At 50.1% G+C, this 14,188-nt stretch overlaps 1 protein-coding gene and 1 long non-coding RNA gene across 8 annotated transcripts in view; one reads left to right on the top strand and one right to left on the bottom strand.

Annotated features, from left to right (window-relative positions):
* Positions 1-14,105, bottom strand: part of CE2H19orf47 (chromosome E2 C19orf47 homolog) — a 36,837-nt gene extending 22,732 nt beyond the window's left edge. For 3 of the 7 annotated variants that reach the window (XM_045046083.1, XM_045046078.1, XM_045046082.1), the window contains exons 1-4: positions 9,918-10,698; positions 5,850-5,937; positions 5,572-5,686; positions 3,618-3,699 (exon numbers count right to left, since the gene is read on the bottom strand). In XM_045046083.1, coding sequence (XP_044902018.1) covers positions 3,618-3,699; positions 5,572-5,686; positions 5,850-5,937; positions 9,918-10,299 — 667 coding nt within the window. In that variant the 5' untranslated portion in view covers positions 10,300-10,698. Of the gene's footprint in view, positions 1-3,617; positions 3,700-5,571; positions 5,687-5,849; positions 5,938-9,917; positions 10,702-12,529; positions 12,637-13,986 lie in introns of those variants that run through there. The other 4 variants (XM_045046085.1, XM_045046084.1, XM_045046079.1 and 1 more) reach the window with 4 other exon arrangements.
* Positions 367-3,738, top strand: LOC123382263. The gene is made up of 2 exons (XR_006590379.1): positions 367-768; positions 3,392-3,738. It is a non-coding gene; the product is annotated as an uncharacterized LOC123382263 (long non-coding RNA).
* Positions 14,106-14,188: the final 83 nt, after the last annotated feature.

The following is a 14,188-nucleotide window of genomic DNA, read 5'->3' as shown; positions in this document are numbered from 1 at the left end:
ATGGAGGATGGGGGTGAGGGCAGGCTCTGGCGCCCCTGTCTTCTGTGGAGCAGAAGGAGGAATTTCAGGGTGCGAGGTGGGAGCTACAGCATGCTCTAGAGGGTCAACCCCAGCATGGGAAGGACACGGGTCTTGTCTTCAGAACAGCTGGGTTTAGGGCACAGGTTTCAAAAGCTCTTAGGGAAGCCCTGCAGGGGAGGGAGGGGGTCTCCATGCCGTCCCTGCTTATACCACAGTCCCAGTAATCCCCAGACCCTCCACCAAGGGCTTTCAGATTTGGGTATTCCACCCTACCTACTCCCCAAAAGTCTTTTCTTTTTCTGCTATGTGCTCTCTCTCAAAACCTGCTCAAGTTCCCCATAATGACCCTCAATACGTTATCACAATTATGTATTACTTGGTTGATTTTTTAAATTATAACTATAGCATACAGAAAAATACACCAAACCCACAGAGACCACTTAACAAAAAGTGAACTCCCACATACCCACCACCCAGGTCAAGAACTGGAGCCTAACTGTCACCCGGAATTCTGGGGATTGGCCCTTCCCAATCAGACCTCTTCCCTGCCCCTCACCAGAAAGAAATGGCCAGTTTTCAGCCCTGCTCACTCCCCTGGTAACGATCGGTATGCACCCCTCCACAATTTCCCCAGGACATTTCTTCAGACAGCTCTGAAGCCGGATAGGGGTGGCTTTCTGACCAGCTGTAAACCACCTGGCTGCACAGAATCTGTCCTGGGATGATCGGGATGTTCTGCTATGAGAGGTAAGCAGCTGAGAGGCCCTGCCTCTTGCAGTGTACCCAGAGGGAGATGTCTTGCTTAAAAGGGATAAGGCATATGATGTTTTGTCACGACAGGTAAGCACCATTTGGGTGGAAGAAAAACAACTATCTTCGCCCTAACGAATCTGAACTGTAGTCAGGTGTCAGACACATAGATACAGACATGCGTATTCAAAGGTGTATATCATAAAGTGTATAGAAGCGAGTGTACCAGGAATGCTTCTCTGGAACATTCTTCCCCACCCCTTTCCTTCTTTGCCTGCTTCCTCTATTCCTAACTGCCTATTTTCTCCACGAGCATTTTTGTTAGTTTTAATTTTTTTAACTTGTTTGACACTAAGACATTCAAAAAGGTATAAAAATAACATACTATCTGATTTCATTGATGTACATTTGAAAGACGAGCAAAAAGACTAAAAAAATAGATCATCAATGCTGTTAGAAATCAGGGTCGGGGCGCCTGGGTGGCGCAGTCGGTTAAGCGTCCGACTTCAGCCAGGTCACGATCTCGCGGTCCGTGAGTTCGAGCCCCACGTCAGGCTTTGGGCTGATGGCTCGGAGCCTGGAGCCTGTTTCCGATTCTGTGTCTCCCTCTCTCTCTGCCCCTCCCCCGTTCATGCTCTCTCTGTCCCAAAAATAAATAAAAAACGTTGAAAAAAAAAATTAAAAAAAAAAAAAAGAAATCAGGGTCAATAAGGGGCACCTGGGTGGCTCAGTGGGTTAAGCGTCCGGCTCTTGGTTTGGGCTCAGCTCACGATCTTACAGTTTCGTAGGTTCAGGCCCCACGTCAGACTCTGCGCTGGTAGTGCGTAGCCTGCTTGGGATTCTCTCTCTCCGCCCCTCCCCCACTCACACTGTCTGTCTCTCTCAAAATAAATAAATAAACTTAAAAAAAAAAAAAAAAAAGACATCAAGGTAATGGGTACCCTGGAGAGGAGGGGCGGGTAGTGATGCTGGTCATGTTTCAGTTTCTGGATGTGGATGCTGCTGGCTACACGAGTGTTGCACTTGTGAAAAGTGATTCGGCTGTACCTTCATGATTGGAACCCTTTCCTGTGTGTAAGTTGAGGAAGACTGCTGCTGAAAAGAACACCAATTTTTTCGGCCTCCCTCTGTCCATGCCTTTGGGTAGGCACTGCCCACACTGAGTCTGGGCTTAGCCACGTGACTGACTTTGGCCAATGAGGCAAGAGCAAGTGTTATACAGGCAGAAGCTTAAGAGGTGCCTTGCACACTGGGGTCTGCCCTCTTATGCTGTTCTGGAGAGCCCTGCAATCAGCACTGCGTGGACAAGCCCGGGCTAGCCTGCTGCAAAATGAGAGACATGTGGCCAAGTCACCTCTGTTGGCCCAGACGACATCAAGCCAACCACCAGACGTGAGTGAGGCCATCCTAGATCACCCAGCCTCAACCAAACTGCCAGGTGACCACTGAGATCAGCTGAGCTGACCCAGAGCAGAAGTGACCAGCCATGTCACAAAATCACGAGAGATACGGGGCGCCTGGGGGGCTCAGTCGGTTGAGTGTCCAGCTTTGGCTCAGGTCATGATCTCACAGTTTGTGAGTTCGAGCCCCGCGTCGGGCTCTGTGCTGACAGCTCAGAGCCTGGAGCCTGTTTCGGATTCTGTGTCTCCCTCTCTCTCTGCTCCTCCCCCACTCGTGCTCTGTCTCTCTCTCTCAAAAATAAATAAAACATTAAAAAAAAATCACGAGAGATAAAAGCTTGTATTTTAAACCAGTTTGGGGCTTGTTAAGCTAATATGCATATTAAATTTCTAAAGTTTATTTTTCTTAAAAAAGGTATCACACTGCTAAAAAATCAAATGTATAAATACCATTCTCACCATCCACGGATTCCATATTTGCAAATTCGCCTATTCACTATAATTGATTTCTAACCCCAAAACCAGTATTTGTGGTGCTTTTGCTGCCATTCACAGCCATGCGCTGAACAGTGAAACACTCGAGTCACCCCACACACACTCCCAACTGAAGTCAAACAAGGGGACTCTCTGCCTTCAGCTCTCACGGTAAACAAGTATCCTTCTCACGGTCTATTTTGTGTCCCCTTTTTACACTTTTGTGCTTTTGGGTAGCGATTTTGCTGTTTAAAATGGCGCCCAAGCATAGTGACAACGTGCTTTCTCATATTCCCAGGTGATGTGCCTTATGGAGAAAATACATGTTAGATTAGCTTCGTCCAGGCAGGAGTCACAGTGCTGTTGGCTGTGAGCTTGATGTTAATGTATCAACAATGTATTACCAGTAAAAGGTCTCTAAACAGAAATACACATAAAATAAGATCTGTGTCGAGGCGCCTGGGTGGCTCAGTCGGTTGAGCGTCCGACTTCGGCTCAGGTCATGATCTCACGGCTCGGGAGTTCAAGCCCCGCGTCGGGCTCTGTGCAGGCAGCTCAGAGCCTAGAGCCTGCTTCTGCTTCTGTGTCTCCCTCTCTCTCTGCCCCTAACCCACTCGCATTCTGTCTCTGTCTCTCTCAAAAATAAATAAACATTAAAAGAAAATAATAATAAGATCTGTGTTAATCAACTGACAAAAATGTTGTGACTAGAGGCTTACAGGAACCTAACTTTGTACTTCCTCTAGGAGCAGTGACTCAATATTCACTAATTCAGTGGTCACAGTGACGTTATGGAGCAGAACTACCACCAACGAAAATCGACCGGACATATTGCCACCTCACTACCCAGGCTATTTTTTCCCTAAGAGAACCTCAGATGGCTTTGTTTCACCTCTGCAGATTTCAGGTGTATCCCCTCTACAGCTGAAGCGTATGACTGAAGGAAAGGAACCCTGGGTAGATGGGACTCACCGCTAGAGGTGCCTCGGCGAATCTCGCCTGGGAGGGGGCTGGGGCTGCAGGGCACGGACTCAGTGGCAGCTTTGCACATGTCCTGTAAAAATATAAATAAATAAAATAATGGGACACCAAGGTGGCACAGTCGGTTATGCCTCAGACTTCGGCTCAGATCATGATCTCACGGTTCGTGAGTTCGAGCCCCACGCGTCAGGCTCTGTGCTGACAGCTTGGAGCCTGAAGCCTGCTTCGGATTCTGTTGTCTCCCTCTCTCCCTCCCTCCCTCTCTCTCTCTCTCTCTCTCTCTCTCTCTCTGCCCCACCCCATTCGTGCTCTCTGTCTCTCAAAAATAAATAAACATTAAAAAAAAAAAAAAGGTGCCTGGGATACCATGCGGACAAGGATAATCGGAGAAATCTGAGCAACATAGGGAGATCAGAGCCTGAGCTGCTACAGAAGAGAGTTCAAAACATTTCACTCCTAACCATGAGAAAGCATCAGACAAACCCAAACGGAGAGACGTTCTATAAAACAACTGACCAGTACTCTTCAAAACTGTCAAGGTCGTCGAACATTATCTGGGAAGACTATGAAACTGGTATAAATCAACAGGGTCTTAAGAGACAGAAACAGACATAAATAAATGCAATATGGTATATGAAACAGAAAGAGGACTTTAATACAAGAACTGATAAGATCCAAGTAGTCTGTATTTTTGTTAATAGCAGTGTCCGGATGTTTATTTCTTAGTTTTGACAAATGGGCCGTGGTTACTACGAATGTTAACATTAAGGGAAGCTGGGTGAAGGAGACACAGAAACTTTCTGTACTGCTGTTGGAACTTTTCTGTAAATCTGAAATCATTCCCAAATTTAAAAGTTTCAAGGAAAAAAAAAAAAGTGTTGCCCAGTGACCTTCTCTGTGATAACTCAAGTCCCTGACGTGAGAAAGCCATCACGGCGGGGGCCTGGCTGGCTGGACAGGTGAAGGCCCGTCCCTGGGTGGGGGAAGCAGCTACCATTTGGTAAAGTGGGGAGTCTGAGAGCACCGCTCTAGAGCCAGTTTCCTTCTCAGTCAAGTGGAGTGAGCAGGAAATGAGTTAAAATGGATGAAGGATGGAGACAGCACCTGGCAGGCTATGGTAAGCGCTCGGTAAATGTCAGCTATCAAAGCTCAACAAGCTCTTCATTCCCGGTGTGGAGCTCGGTGCCACATACTATCTGGTAGGTGGCCACAGCAGCAGTGGTGTGGGAGAAGCCTGTTTCAGAAGATTCAGGGAAGTGAAGATCACTAGTCTAGGGTCACCGTAAGTGGAGGGGCCGAGAATGGAACAGCCAGGTTGTTGGCCAAGTCAGCACCTGGGTCCTAAGCGGGGAGCTCCTGTCCTGGGGACAGACAAGAATCCTGCTAATGATGTTATTATCACGGGGAAGATGAGAACTAGTAATGGTAATAGAGAGCCTTTACTGAGGCCCTACTGTTTACACTGTACTGGGGCTTTATTTAACGTAATACAACTACTTTGCAAGATAGGTCTGCCTATCTGCATCCTACAAATGGAGAGAGAGGGATGCCTGGGTGGCTCAGTCAGTTAAGCATCCGACTTAGGCTCAGGTCATGATCTCACAGTTCATGAGTTCAAGCCCCGCACTGGGCTCTCCACTGTCAGCACAGAGCCCGCTTCGAATCCTCTGTCCCTCTTTCTCACTGCCCTTCACCCTGTGTGTGCACTCTCTCTCTTTCTCTCTCTCTCTCAAAAATAAACATTTTTTTTTTTTTTAATGTTACAAATGGAGAAAGAAAGGCTCAGAGAGGTTAGGCAACACGCCCAGTGTCACACAACAAATGGTGCAGCCAGCCTTGGAGCTCAGGTCTGCCTGTCTTTGCCTCCAAGCCTCCTGCCGGCTCTGCTACCGCTGTTCCACCGCGCCCTAAACCCGGGGACCAAGGGGTGGGGTGGGACACCCACCTGGCGGTGCACCACCTTGGCATGCTTGAGGATGGCAATGATGTCGCCCACCACAGTCACGCCCAGCTCATTCATGATCTCTTTGTTGAGATCCAGCAGCATGCTCTTCTGGATCCTACAGGGGAGGGTGAGTGGTGAGGCCGCCAGTGCGCCAGGATGGAAGGGCCAGCCAGCTCCCATCTCCCCCCGCCCCCGCCCCCCCCCCAGGCACCCCCCACCTCTCCCCGCCTCTCTCCGCCTCTCTCCAGGTTCAGCTCTGTCCCCTCGGGGCCCCTTACCTATTATCCACAAACATCACAGCGTAATTGACAGCAGGCCCGGGAGGAATGCCGGCTTCCTTAAAGAACTGGATCCACTCGGAAGTGGCTGAGGGGTGGACAGGGTTCATTATTCCCATTGTTCTCTCTAGAGAAGAGCAGCCGAAAAGCCACAACAGCAGCCCCAACAGCAGCAGCTCCCACAAATTAAATGCTCACCGCATGCCAAGCCCTGGCTGAGCGCTTCACGCAGACAGTGGAGCTAGGCCCGCGACAGCTCTGTGAGCTCAGCAGCATTAGGACTCCCACACTTGGCCAATGAGGACACTGAGGCAGGGAGAGGTTGGGCAGCTGGCCTCAGGCCACATCGCTAACAGGAAGCAGAGTCCCCAACCCATGTGCTGCTGTACCGCCCTTCTCCTTATAAGCTCTGCCCTGCCCTGGGATGTGACCCGCAGCGGCTGTCCCCATGCTTGGCCAGTGCCAGGTTTCAGGGAGCTGGGACTCTGCGTTCTCCGCCCTGGTCCCCATTGACAGGCCCAGCTCCAGAGGGTGACGGGATCCACAGGTAAATGGGAAGAAGGGACACAGAGCTGGCCTGTGAGCGTCAATAAAGCCCTCTCCTCACTGTAGGAGCAGCAAGTATAGGCTTTGGAGCTTGGGTTGAAATTCTGGCTCTGCCACTTCCGGGCCAAGAGACAATGGGAGGTTAACGCCTGGTGTCTCAGTTTCCTCGTCTGTGAATTTACGATAATACACTCAGTAAGTATTTATTGAGGACTGGCACAGGCCAGGTCCCATTCCAGCCACCGGGGATACCGCAAGACACAAGACAGACATCCCTTCCTTCATCGAGTTCGAATTCTAGTGATAACACTAACATCCTCAGATCACTGTGCAGACTCAATGAGAAAGTCCACATAAAGGGCCTTGAATGACACCTGGCCAGGGGACAACATCAACTCATAGCAGCTGCCATTATTAGTAGTAGTAGTATCATTATTATTATTCTATTCTACCACCATTACCCAGGCCAAGGTCAAGACCAAGGAGGCACCCACCCATGAAAGTTTATTGTCTGGAAACTTCTTTGTTGGCCTCTTGGGTGTGACTTTCAAACTAGGTGTGGCCAATGTGTGTTAGATAAGATCACTAATTCCAAAAGATTTTTTTTTTCACATTTTAACACCTCTGAAACTAAGATCCACCTCAGAATCAATGGTGTGCCATGGTTTTAACTGGTGAAACTTTTTCTCAAGGTATATAGCATGGCACCCAACAATCCATGCTATGTTAGATGAGAAGAAGTCTGCTACTGCTAGGCCCATTTTGCTTATCAGACAACTGAGCCTCGGAGTGGGGAAAGAGATTCTGGTCTTGGTGGCCATCCAGAACTCCGGCCAAGCCCAGGGACCACTCTTCTCCCAGGGAGGCCCCTGCCCACCTGGCCACAAGCCCATCTCCCCAGGACTGAGGCAGGTGAGGAGCTCATGCCCTCAGGACTCCCCTACCAGCCCAGAGAAGGGGGGCTTTTGCTGCCTTGCACAGGCACCATCCACCTGCCCAGGCATGGGGCCCTGGGTTCTGTTAGCCAAAAGCAGGCAACTTTGTCTAAATATCAAAAGGCACCACAAAATGATTCCATTTATATGAAATGGCTGGAACAGGTAAACCTCTACAGAGAACTACAGAGACAGAAAGTAGATTAGTAGGGGCGCCTGGGTGGCTCAGTCGGTTAAGCGTCCGACTTCGGCTCAGGTCATGATCTCGCTGTCTGTGGGTTCGAGCCCCGCGTCGGGCTCTGTGCTAACAGCTCAGAGCCCGGAGCCTGTTTCAGATTCTGCGTCTCCCTCTCCCTCTGCCCCTCCCCTGTTCATGCTCTGTCTCTCTGTCTCAAAAATAAATAAACATTAAAAAAAAAGAAAGAAAGAAAGAAAGTAGATTAGTAGTTTTGAGAGGCCGATGAGGAAAAGAGAGTAACTTGACTATCAGTTAATGGGTATGGGCGTTTGGGAGGAGTGATGAAAAGGTTTTGAAATTGATTGTGATGATGGTTGTATAGCTCCGTGGATAAAAACCACTGAGCGGGGGTGCCTGAGTGGTTCAGTCGGTTAAACATCCGACTCTTGATCGCAGTGTTAGGAGTTCAAGCCCCATGTTGGACTCCATGATAGGTGTGGAGCTTACTTAAAAACACAAAACCATTGAACTGTATAAAATGTGAATTGTATCTTAATTAAACTATTATTAAGGTTAGGGGGAGAGCCTGGGTGGCTCAGTCAGTTAAGTGTCTGACTCTTGAATTCGGCTCAGGTCATGATCCCAGCGTTGTGGGATCAAGCTTCACATCAGGCTCCATGCTGAGTGTGGAGCCTGCTTAAGATTTTCTTTCTCTCTCTCTCTCTCTGTCCCTCTCCCCTGCTTACACTCTCTCTAAAATACTTTTTTTATTTTTTTAATGTTTATTCATTTTTGAGAGACAGAAAGAGAGACAGAGTGTTAGTGGGGAAGGGGCAGTGAACTAGGGAGACACAGAATCTGAAGCAGGCTCCAGGCTCCCAGCTCTCCGCACAGAGCCCAAAGCAGGGCTCGAACTCACGAACCATGAGATCACGACCTGAGCCACAGTTGGACCTTTAACCAACTGAGCCACCCAGGAGCCCCTCTCTCTAAAACTAGTTTTTAAAAAATCTTATTAAGGAGGAAAAAGGTGCCACATCATTTGGGGGTAGCTAGCTGCCTGAAGCAGAAAGTCAAGGAACTGCCAACATCCCCACATCAGGCCCCCACCATCATTTTATGTCCTACTGAGGAGGAAAACATACTGCCAATAAAATGGCCATAAGCACCCCCATTTCCGAAATATTAAAGATGGGCAACAGCGTGGGTCATGGACTCAGTGAGGTATGGCTTGCTATACACACCAGGAGACATTCACTAGAATATTCACAGCAGTCTGTCTGTAACAGCCCCAACCCAGAAACAATGCAGTAGCCGCCACTCACACAGTAAATACCACACAGCAGTGCAGAGGAGAGAACCACAGCTACACACGGCAACAGAGGGGATGCTCAGATGTTGTGTGGTACAGAAGAAGCCACACACAAGAGAACACAAGGCACGATTTCGTTCCCCCAAGTTCAAAACCAAAGTCTAAAGAATAGGAATATTCTCATTGGTGGTATGACTATAAAAGGCAAGGAGAAATGATCACAAAGATGAGATAATGGTTGATTCCATCTGGAGGAGCCAGGGGGTTGTGACTGGGATGGGCTCTGGGGAGGCTGGCAACATTGTATTTCTTGGCCTGGATGGTTCCTTTTTAAAACGTTTGTATTGAACTAGAACATACACACATACAAGGGTACACATAGGTCGATAATTTTCACAAACCAACACAGGCCTGCAGACCAGCACCCAGATCCAGAAATAAAACATTTCCAACATCCCAGAAGCCACGCCCACTCCCCCCCCACCAACTCCCTGTGTAGTGGCGTCTCGAGGGCAACCACCACCTTCTAATGGTACAGATTGGTTTGGGCTGTTTCTGTGCTTTACGTAAATGGAATCGTGAAGGATGTATTCCGATGTTCGCTTCTTAATTGCTCTTCCGACGTTTTATGTACTTTTCTAGATGTACAAATCTCAAAAAATTGCAAAGCTGCCAGCTGACCTCAGTGCTTGGGCAATCCCAAAATACGGGCTTAGAGAGAATACAGAGACACAGCTCATGAGAATAATAACGGCTAACATTTGTCAAGAACCATGCCCAAGATCTGATGTGCAACAAGCTCTCTACTCCTTACAACATCCTAGGATGTAAGGAACTGTTAGTATCTCCATTTTATAGGTGAGAAAACCCAGGCGCTGCTGGACTTCATGACACAAGTTCTTTAAGGCTAGACCATGCTGTCCGGAGGCCAACACACAGAGCGGAGAGGCCCTGGCCCCGCCTCCACGTTCCTCAGGGTACAGCTGTTCCTGCCAGTGACCTGGCCCTCCCTCCCCCACCTCGTCTCCCCTCACCAAGGTCATACCTCAACAAGGACAGTGGGGAGAGGGAGCCCAGAGAGAAGACCACAGACTCACCCATAGTCACGGAGACCATTGTCTCCCTGGCCCTGGTGCTGCTCCCGGGAGCCTGGAAGACAGAACGAGGGGAGAAGGGCCCATGAGTCGCCACGGGCTGTGAGTGTACGTACGTCCCTCCCTTGCTGCCTGTCGGTCTGCCTGCCAGAGAAGCGTTCCTGGGCTGGGGGCTCACAGCCCAGGAATAGCCTGGAACAGCTGGCAGGAAGTCAGCCTGGGATAGAGCTGCCACCACAACTATCACTGCTGCCTGGGACAAGGCCCAGGGACGGCAAATGTCCGCAGCTCTGTTCCCACACACCTCAAAAGTTTCTGGCTGGGATGAGCAAGGAAAAGAAAGAAAAAGAAAACAAAAGACACCCCCGCTCAAGACTTTAACCATAACTAGTCAGCCATTCCCAAACTGCTTCCTGACAACCTACTATGCGTGTGGCACTATTCTAGGAGCTAAGGATACGGAGGGGAACAAAAACACAGAGTGTGGCATCTAGGTGGAGACTGGGGAGAGGGGAAGACAGAGAAGTAAACAGGCAGAACAGATAAGGATACGGTGAGTCAGAAAGCCTTCGGTGTCATGGAGAAAACCTGGAGGACCAGGAAGGGAGGGGCTGCAATTCTAACCAGGGGGGACAGGGGAGACCGTTCGACAGTGACACTCAGAGACCCGAAGAAGGTGGAGGAGCGAGCCACGTGGTCTTGTAGAGGAAGAGTGTTCCGGGGAAAGGGACAGCAAGTCCAGTGCCCTGAGGCAGGAGCCCATCTGGCATGTGAGGGGGGCCGCACACACGGAGCCGTTGAGACTGCGCTGCGGTGAGTGAACAGAGGGGAGGAGGGTGGGGGAGCTGAGCGCAGACGGGTGGCCCACCGCCTCTCGAGGGGCCTCGGAGGAGAAATGGGAAACCAGTGTCCACTTAGGGAAGACTGCAGGTGCCCGGAAGCTGTTAAAGACATACCAGCACCAACGGAGGAGACTTTCCCCTGAACATGAAGAGCAGGGCTGAAAGGAAACTAAAAGGGAAAAACTTCCTTGCCTGATGGGTCCACATTATCGGTCTCCAGGACCACTCGTCCCACGCTGCCCGGGCCCAAACCTCCCACTCAGCCCTCCTGTCCTTCTCCAGCCCTGCCCTCTCCTCCAGCCCCTCTGCCCTCTTCTACCCACCTCAGCCCCCGATTCTGGTCCTTCTCCCTCACCCCTTCTCGGCGTCCTCCACAGTCTGCCCCTCCCTGTCCCCATTTTGACGGTACAGGGGAGACAGTGGAAGAGTAAGGGCCCTGGAACCAGACTGCAGGGTTCAAATCTGGCTCGACCACATGCTAGCTGTGTGGTCTCAACAGGTTACTTCACTAGTCAACCTGGCGTCTTCATCTGTAAATAGGGACAGGGACGGTCCAGATGGTACTACCCTTGAAGGGCTGCTGTAAGGCCAGGCGAGTTTCTATGCACGGGGCACCTGCGGCAGTGCCTGCGCATTCCAACTGTCTAGAAGCAGTGGCTGTTCTGATCTCCCAGGGATCCCACCTTAGCCTGTCCTCTAACACCCAAGGGCTTTGCCTGCCCCCCTGGTCTTCCCACAGCAGGTCACCTGGGCCCAGAATGCTTTCTTATCCTGTCCTCCTGGCAAGCTCTCCTTCACTCTGCTGGCCTGGCCACCTGCTTTGTGAAGCTCTCCTGAAGTCACCAGATGTGAGACTCTCTCCTCTACCTCCAGCGAGGGTTCATCCTGACCACCTCTGGCTTTGGTCGCATGTCTTATTGATGAACGTGACCACAGACATCACTCTGCCCCGTACCTGACTCCTAAGATCTACTTTCCCCTCTGGATTTTGCCACTGGCCAAAGACCGCACAACCAGCATCTCTCAAAGAGCAGGGCATGGCAAGGGTTCGATATGTCAGACAGGAAAACAAATCTCACGTACTGAGCACTGACTATGCACCAGGACCGGAGCCAGGCATCGTGTCGACACCTCACAACCTCCTCATGACTGAGCACTATTATTAGCCCCATCTTAATCGATGAAAAAAAACCGACTCGTCGAGGTACAGTCATTTACCAAATGGCACATCTAGCAAGTGACTTTACTGGGATTTGAAAACAAGTTCTCCCGGATTCCAGGGCCCATTCAGTAGCTCTTGTTGAATGTTTCCTCGGCAGGCACTGAATATACACAGCTCAGTGTCTCCCCACAACCACCTGGGGAACAAAGTTAAAATGATCCCCATGTTTGTTTGTTTGAACGTTTTTTATTTTTGAGAGAGAGAGAGAGAGAGCGCAAGCAGTGGAGGGGCAGAGAGGGGGAGAGAGAATCCCAAGCAGGCTCTATACCATCAGCGCAGAGCCCGATGCGGGGCTCGAACCCATGAACCACGAGATCATGACCTGAGCTGAAATCTGGAATCGGACGCTTACCCCACTGAGCCACCCAGGCGCCCCTAAAACGATCCCCACGTTACAAACGAGAGTGGCAGGTCCGGGATCACACAGCAAATAACTATAAGCCAGGACTTGAACCCAAGTCAGTCCAATGACTATGATTTAACACTGGTTGAGCGATTACTACAAGCCAGGCACTGTGCTCAGTCTTGGCAAGGTTCTAGTTAATGCTTACCAGAAGCCTCTGAGTACTGGTATCCTCTCCCTACAGCTGCAGAGGTCACCCTGCTGGGCTCAATTGCCTCTCTCCTTCATTAAAAGCCCATCTCCAGCGCTGACTTTCTGAACAGTGAAAATTGGAACATTAAGAATAATAGAAAATGACAATTCCCCAAACTCAAGAAATTACCATGTATCAGACTCCCTTGCTAAGCCCTTTTTTAAAAGGCTTGGACCTAAATCCTTTTACCATTTCTGAACCCTGACCTTGGGGCAAGTGGCTGAACCTTTCTGGATCTCACTTCCCCTCAGCTCTAAAACAAGAAGGATAGGAGTATCTATTCTTACAGTGGTTAGAAGGATGAAGCAAGTTCATAAACACCAAGTGCTTACAACAACGCTTGGCAGGAGATAAGTGCTATGTACATATACATTAAATAAATGCACCTTCGGTGAGCTAGAGAAAGGGTAGGACAGTCACTGACTTTTGTCAGCCCCGTGCCAAATGCAAGTGAAGAACAGAGTATAACTTGATAGGGTCCGTGGCATTGTGGAATCGCAAAGCACAGGTTATTTCAATCTCTTTCAGCTTCTGTCTACAATTTAATAGACTATTCTACTTCCGCTGCATTTTAGGTTAAGTTTTCCTTCTTTTCACAGCCAGCAATGCTGGTTTTCCATTAGTACAGCAATGCAAAATGTCCATCTCAAGTGAACTGACTGGAGGAAAATGCATTAGTGGTTTTAAAAAAAAAGAAAAACTTAAATCTAGGAGATCCGGCAAAATTGGTCAAATAGGAAGCGGCAGGACGTCGATTTGCCCAATTCCAGATTCCAGTTTTTCCTATTGCTGTCTCTGGGCTTCCTCCAACCCTTTACTCCCTTGCAAGTCCCAGCTACACCGGTAACTCTCAGAGTCATTATTATCATAGTCCCAATACATGGAGCTCTTACTCAATACTGTACGAAGCCCTGTGTTAAGGGATTCACATGCACATTTCATTAGCATCCTCACAACGACTCTATGATATTGGTACTATTAGCCCTCGTTCTGCAGATAAGGAAAATGAGGTTCAGAGAGGTTAAGGCACAGGCTCACTGCCACAAAGCTGAGCTGGGACTTGAACCGAAATCTACCGGCCTCCAATTTCATGCCCCCACACCCAGATCTTCCATGCCAAGCGCAAACATTTTCATCAGTACAGTACTAACAAAAGTATAGTACGAAGTGTGCAGTGTGCTAGGCGCTGAACTAGGGTCTCCAACATGCACGAGCTGAGCTCTCACTCCAACCCAGAGGGAGGATGCTATGCCAGATTCTGGCCCCCATTCTACAGAGGAGGAAACTGAGGTTCAGAGAAAGAAGTCGTTTGTCCGGGCCGCACAGCGACGCCGAGAATGTCTCCAGAACCAGAACGCCATCCATCCCTTCCGCATCCGGCCCAGTCCCACCACCCATGGCCCGCGCCTCACCTGACCCTCCTTGCCCGCGCCCACTCGCGCCGCCCGCCCTCCCTCCCTGGCGGCGCCAACTGTCAGACCCTCCTCCCTCGGCCCGGCTGCCCGCCCCGGAAGCACCGCCCCCATCGCCGGAAGCCGGACCGACCGACCGCGGCCGCTCTAGCCCACCGGGCCGCCACCAGCGAGAGCGTGGCCGCAACCGTCACGTGACCTC

Source organism: Felis catus, chromosome E2 (assembly GCF_018350175.1).
Source record: "Felis catus isolate Fca126 chromosome E2, F.catus_Fca126_mat1.0, whole genome shotgun sequence".
Taxonomy (NCBI): domain Eukaryota; kingdom Metazoa; phylum Chordata; class Mammalia; order Carnivora; family Felidae; genus Felis; species Felis catus.
This window is presented reverse-complemented; position numbering and strand designations above follow the sequence as displayed.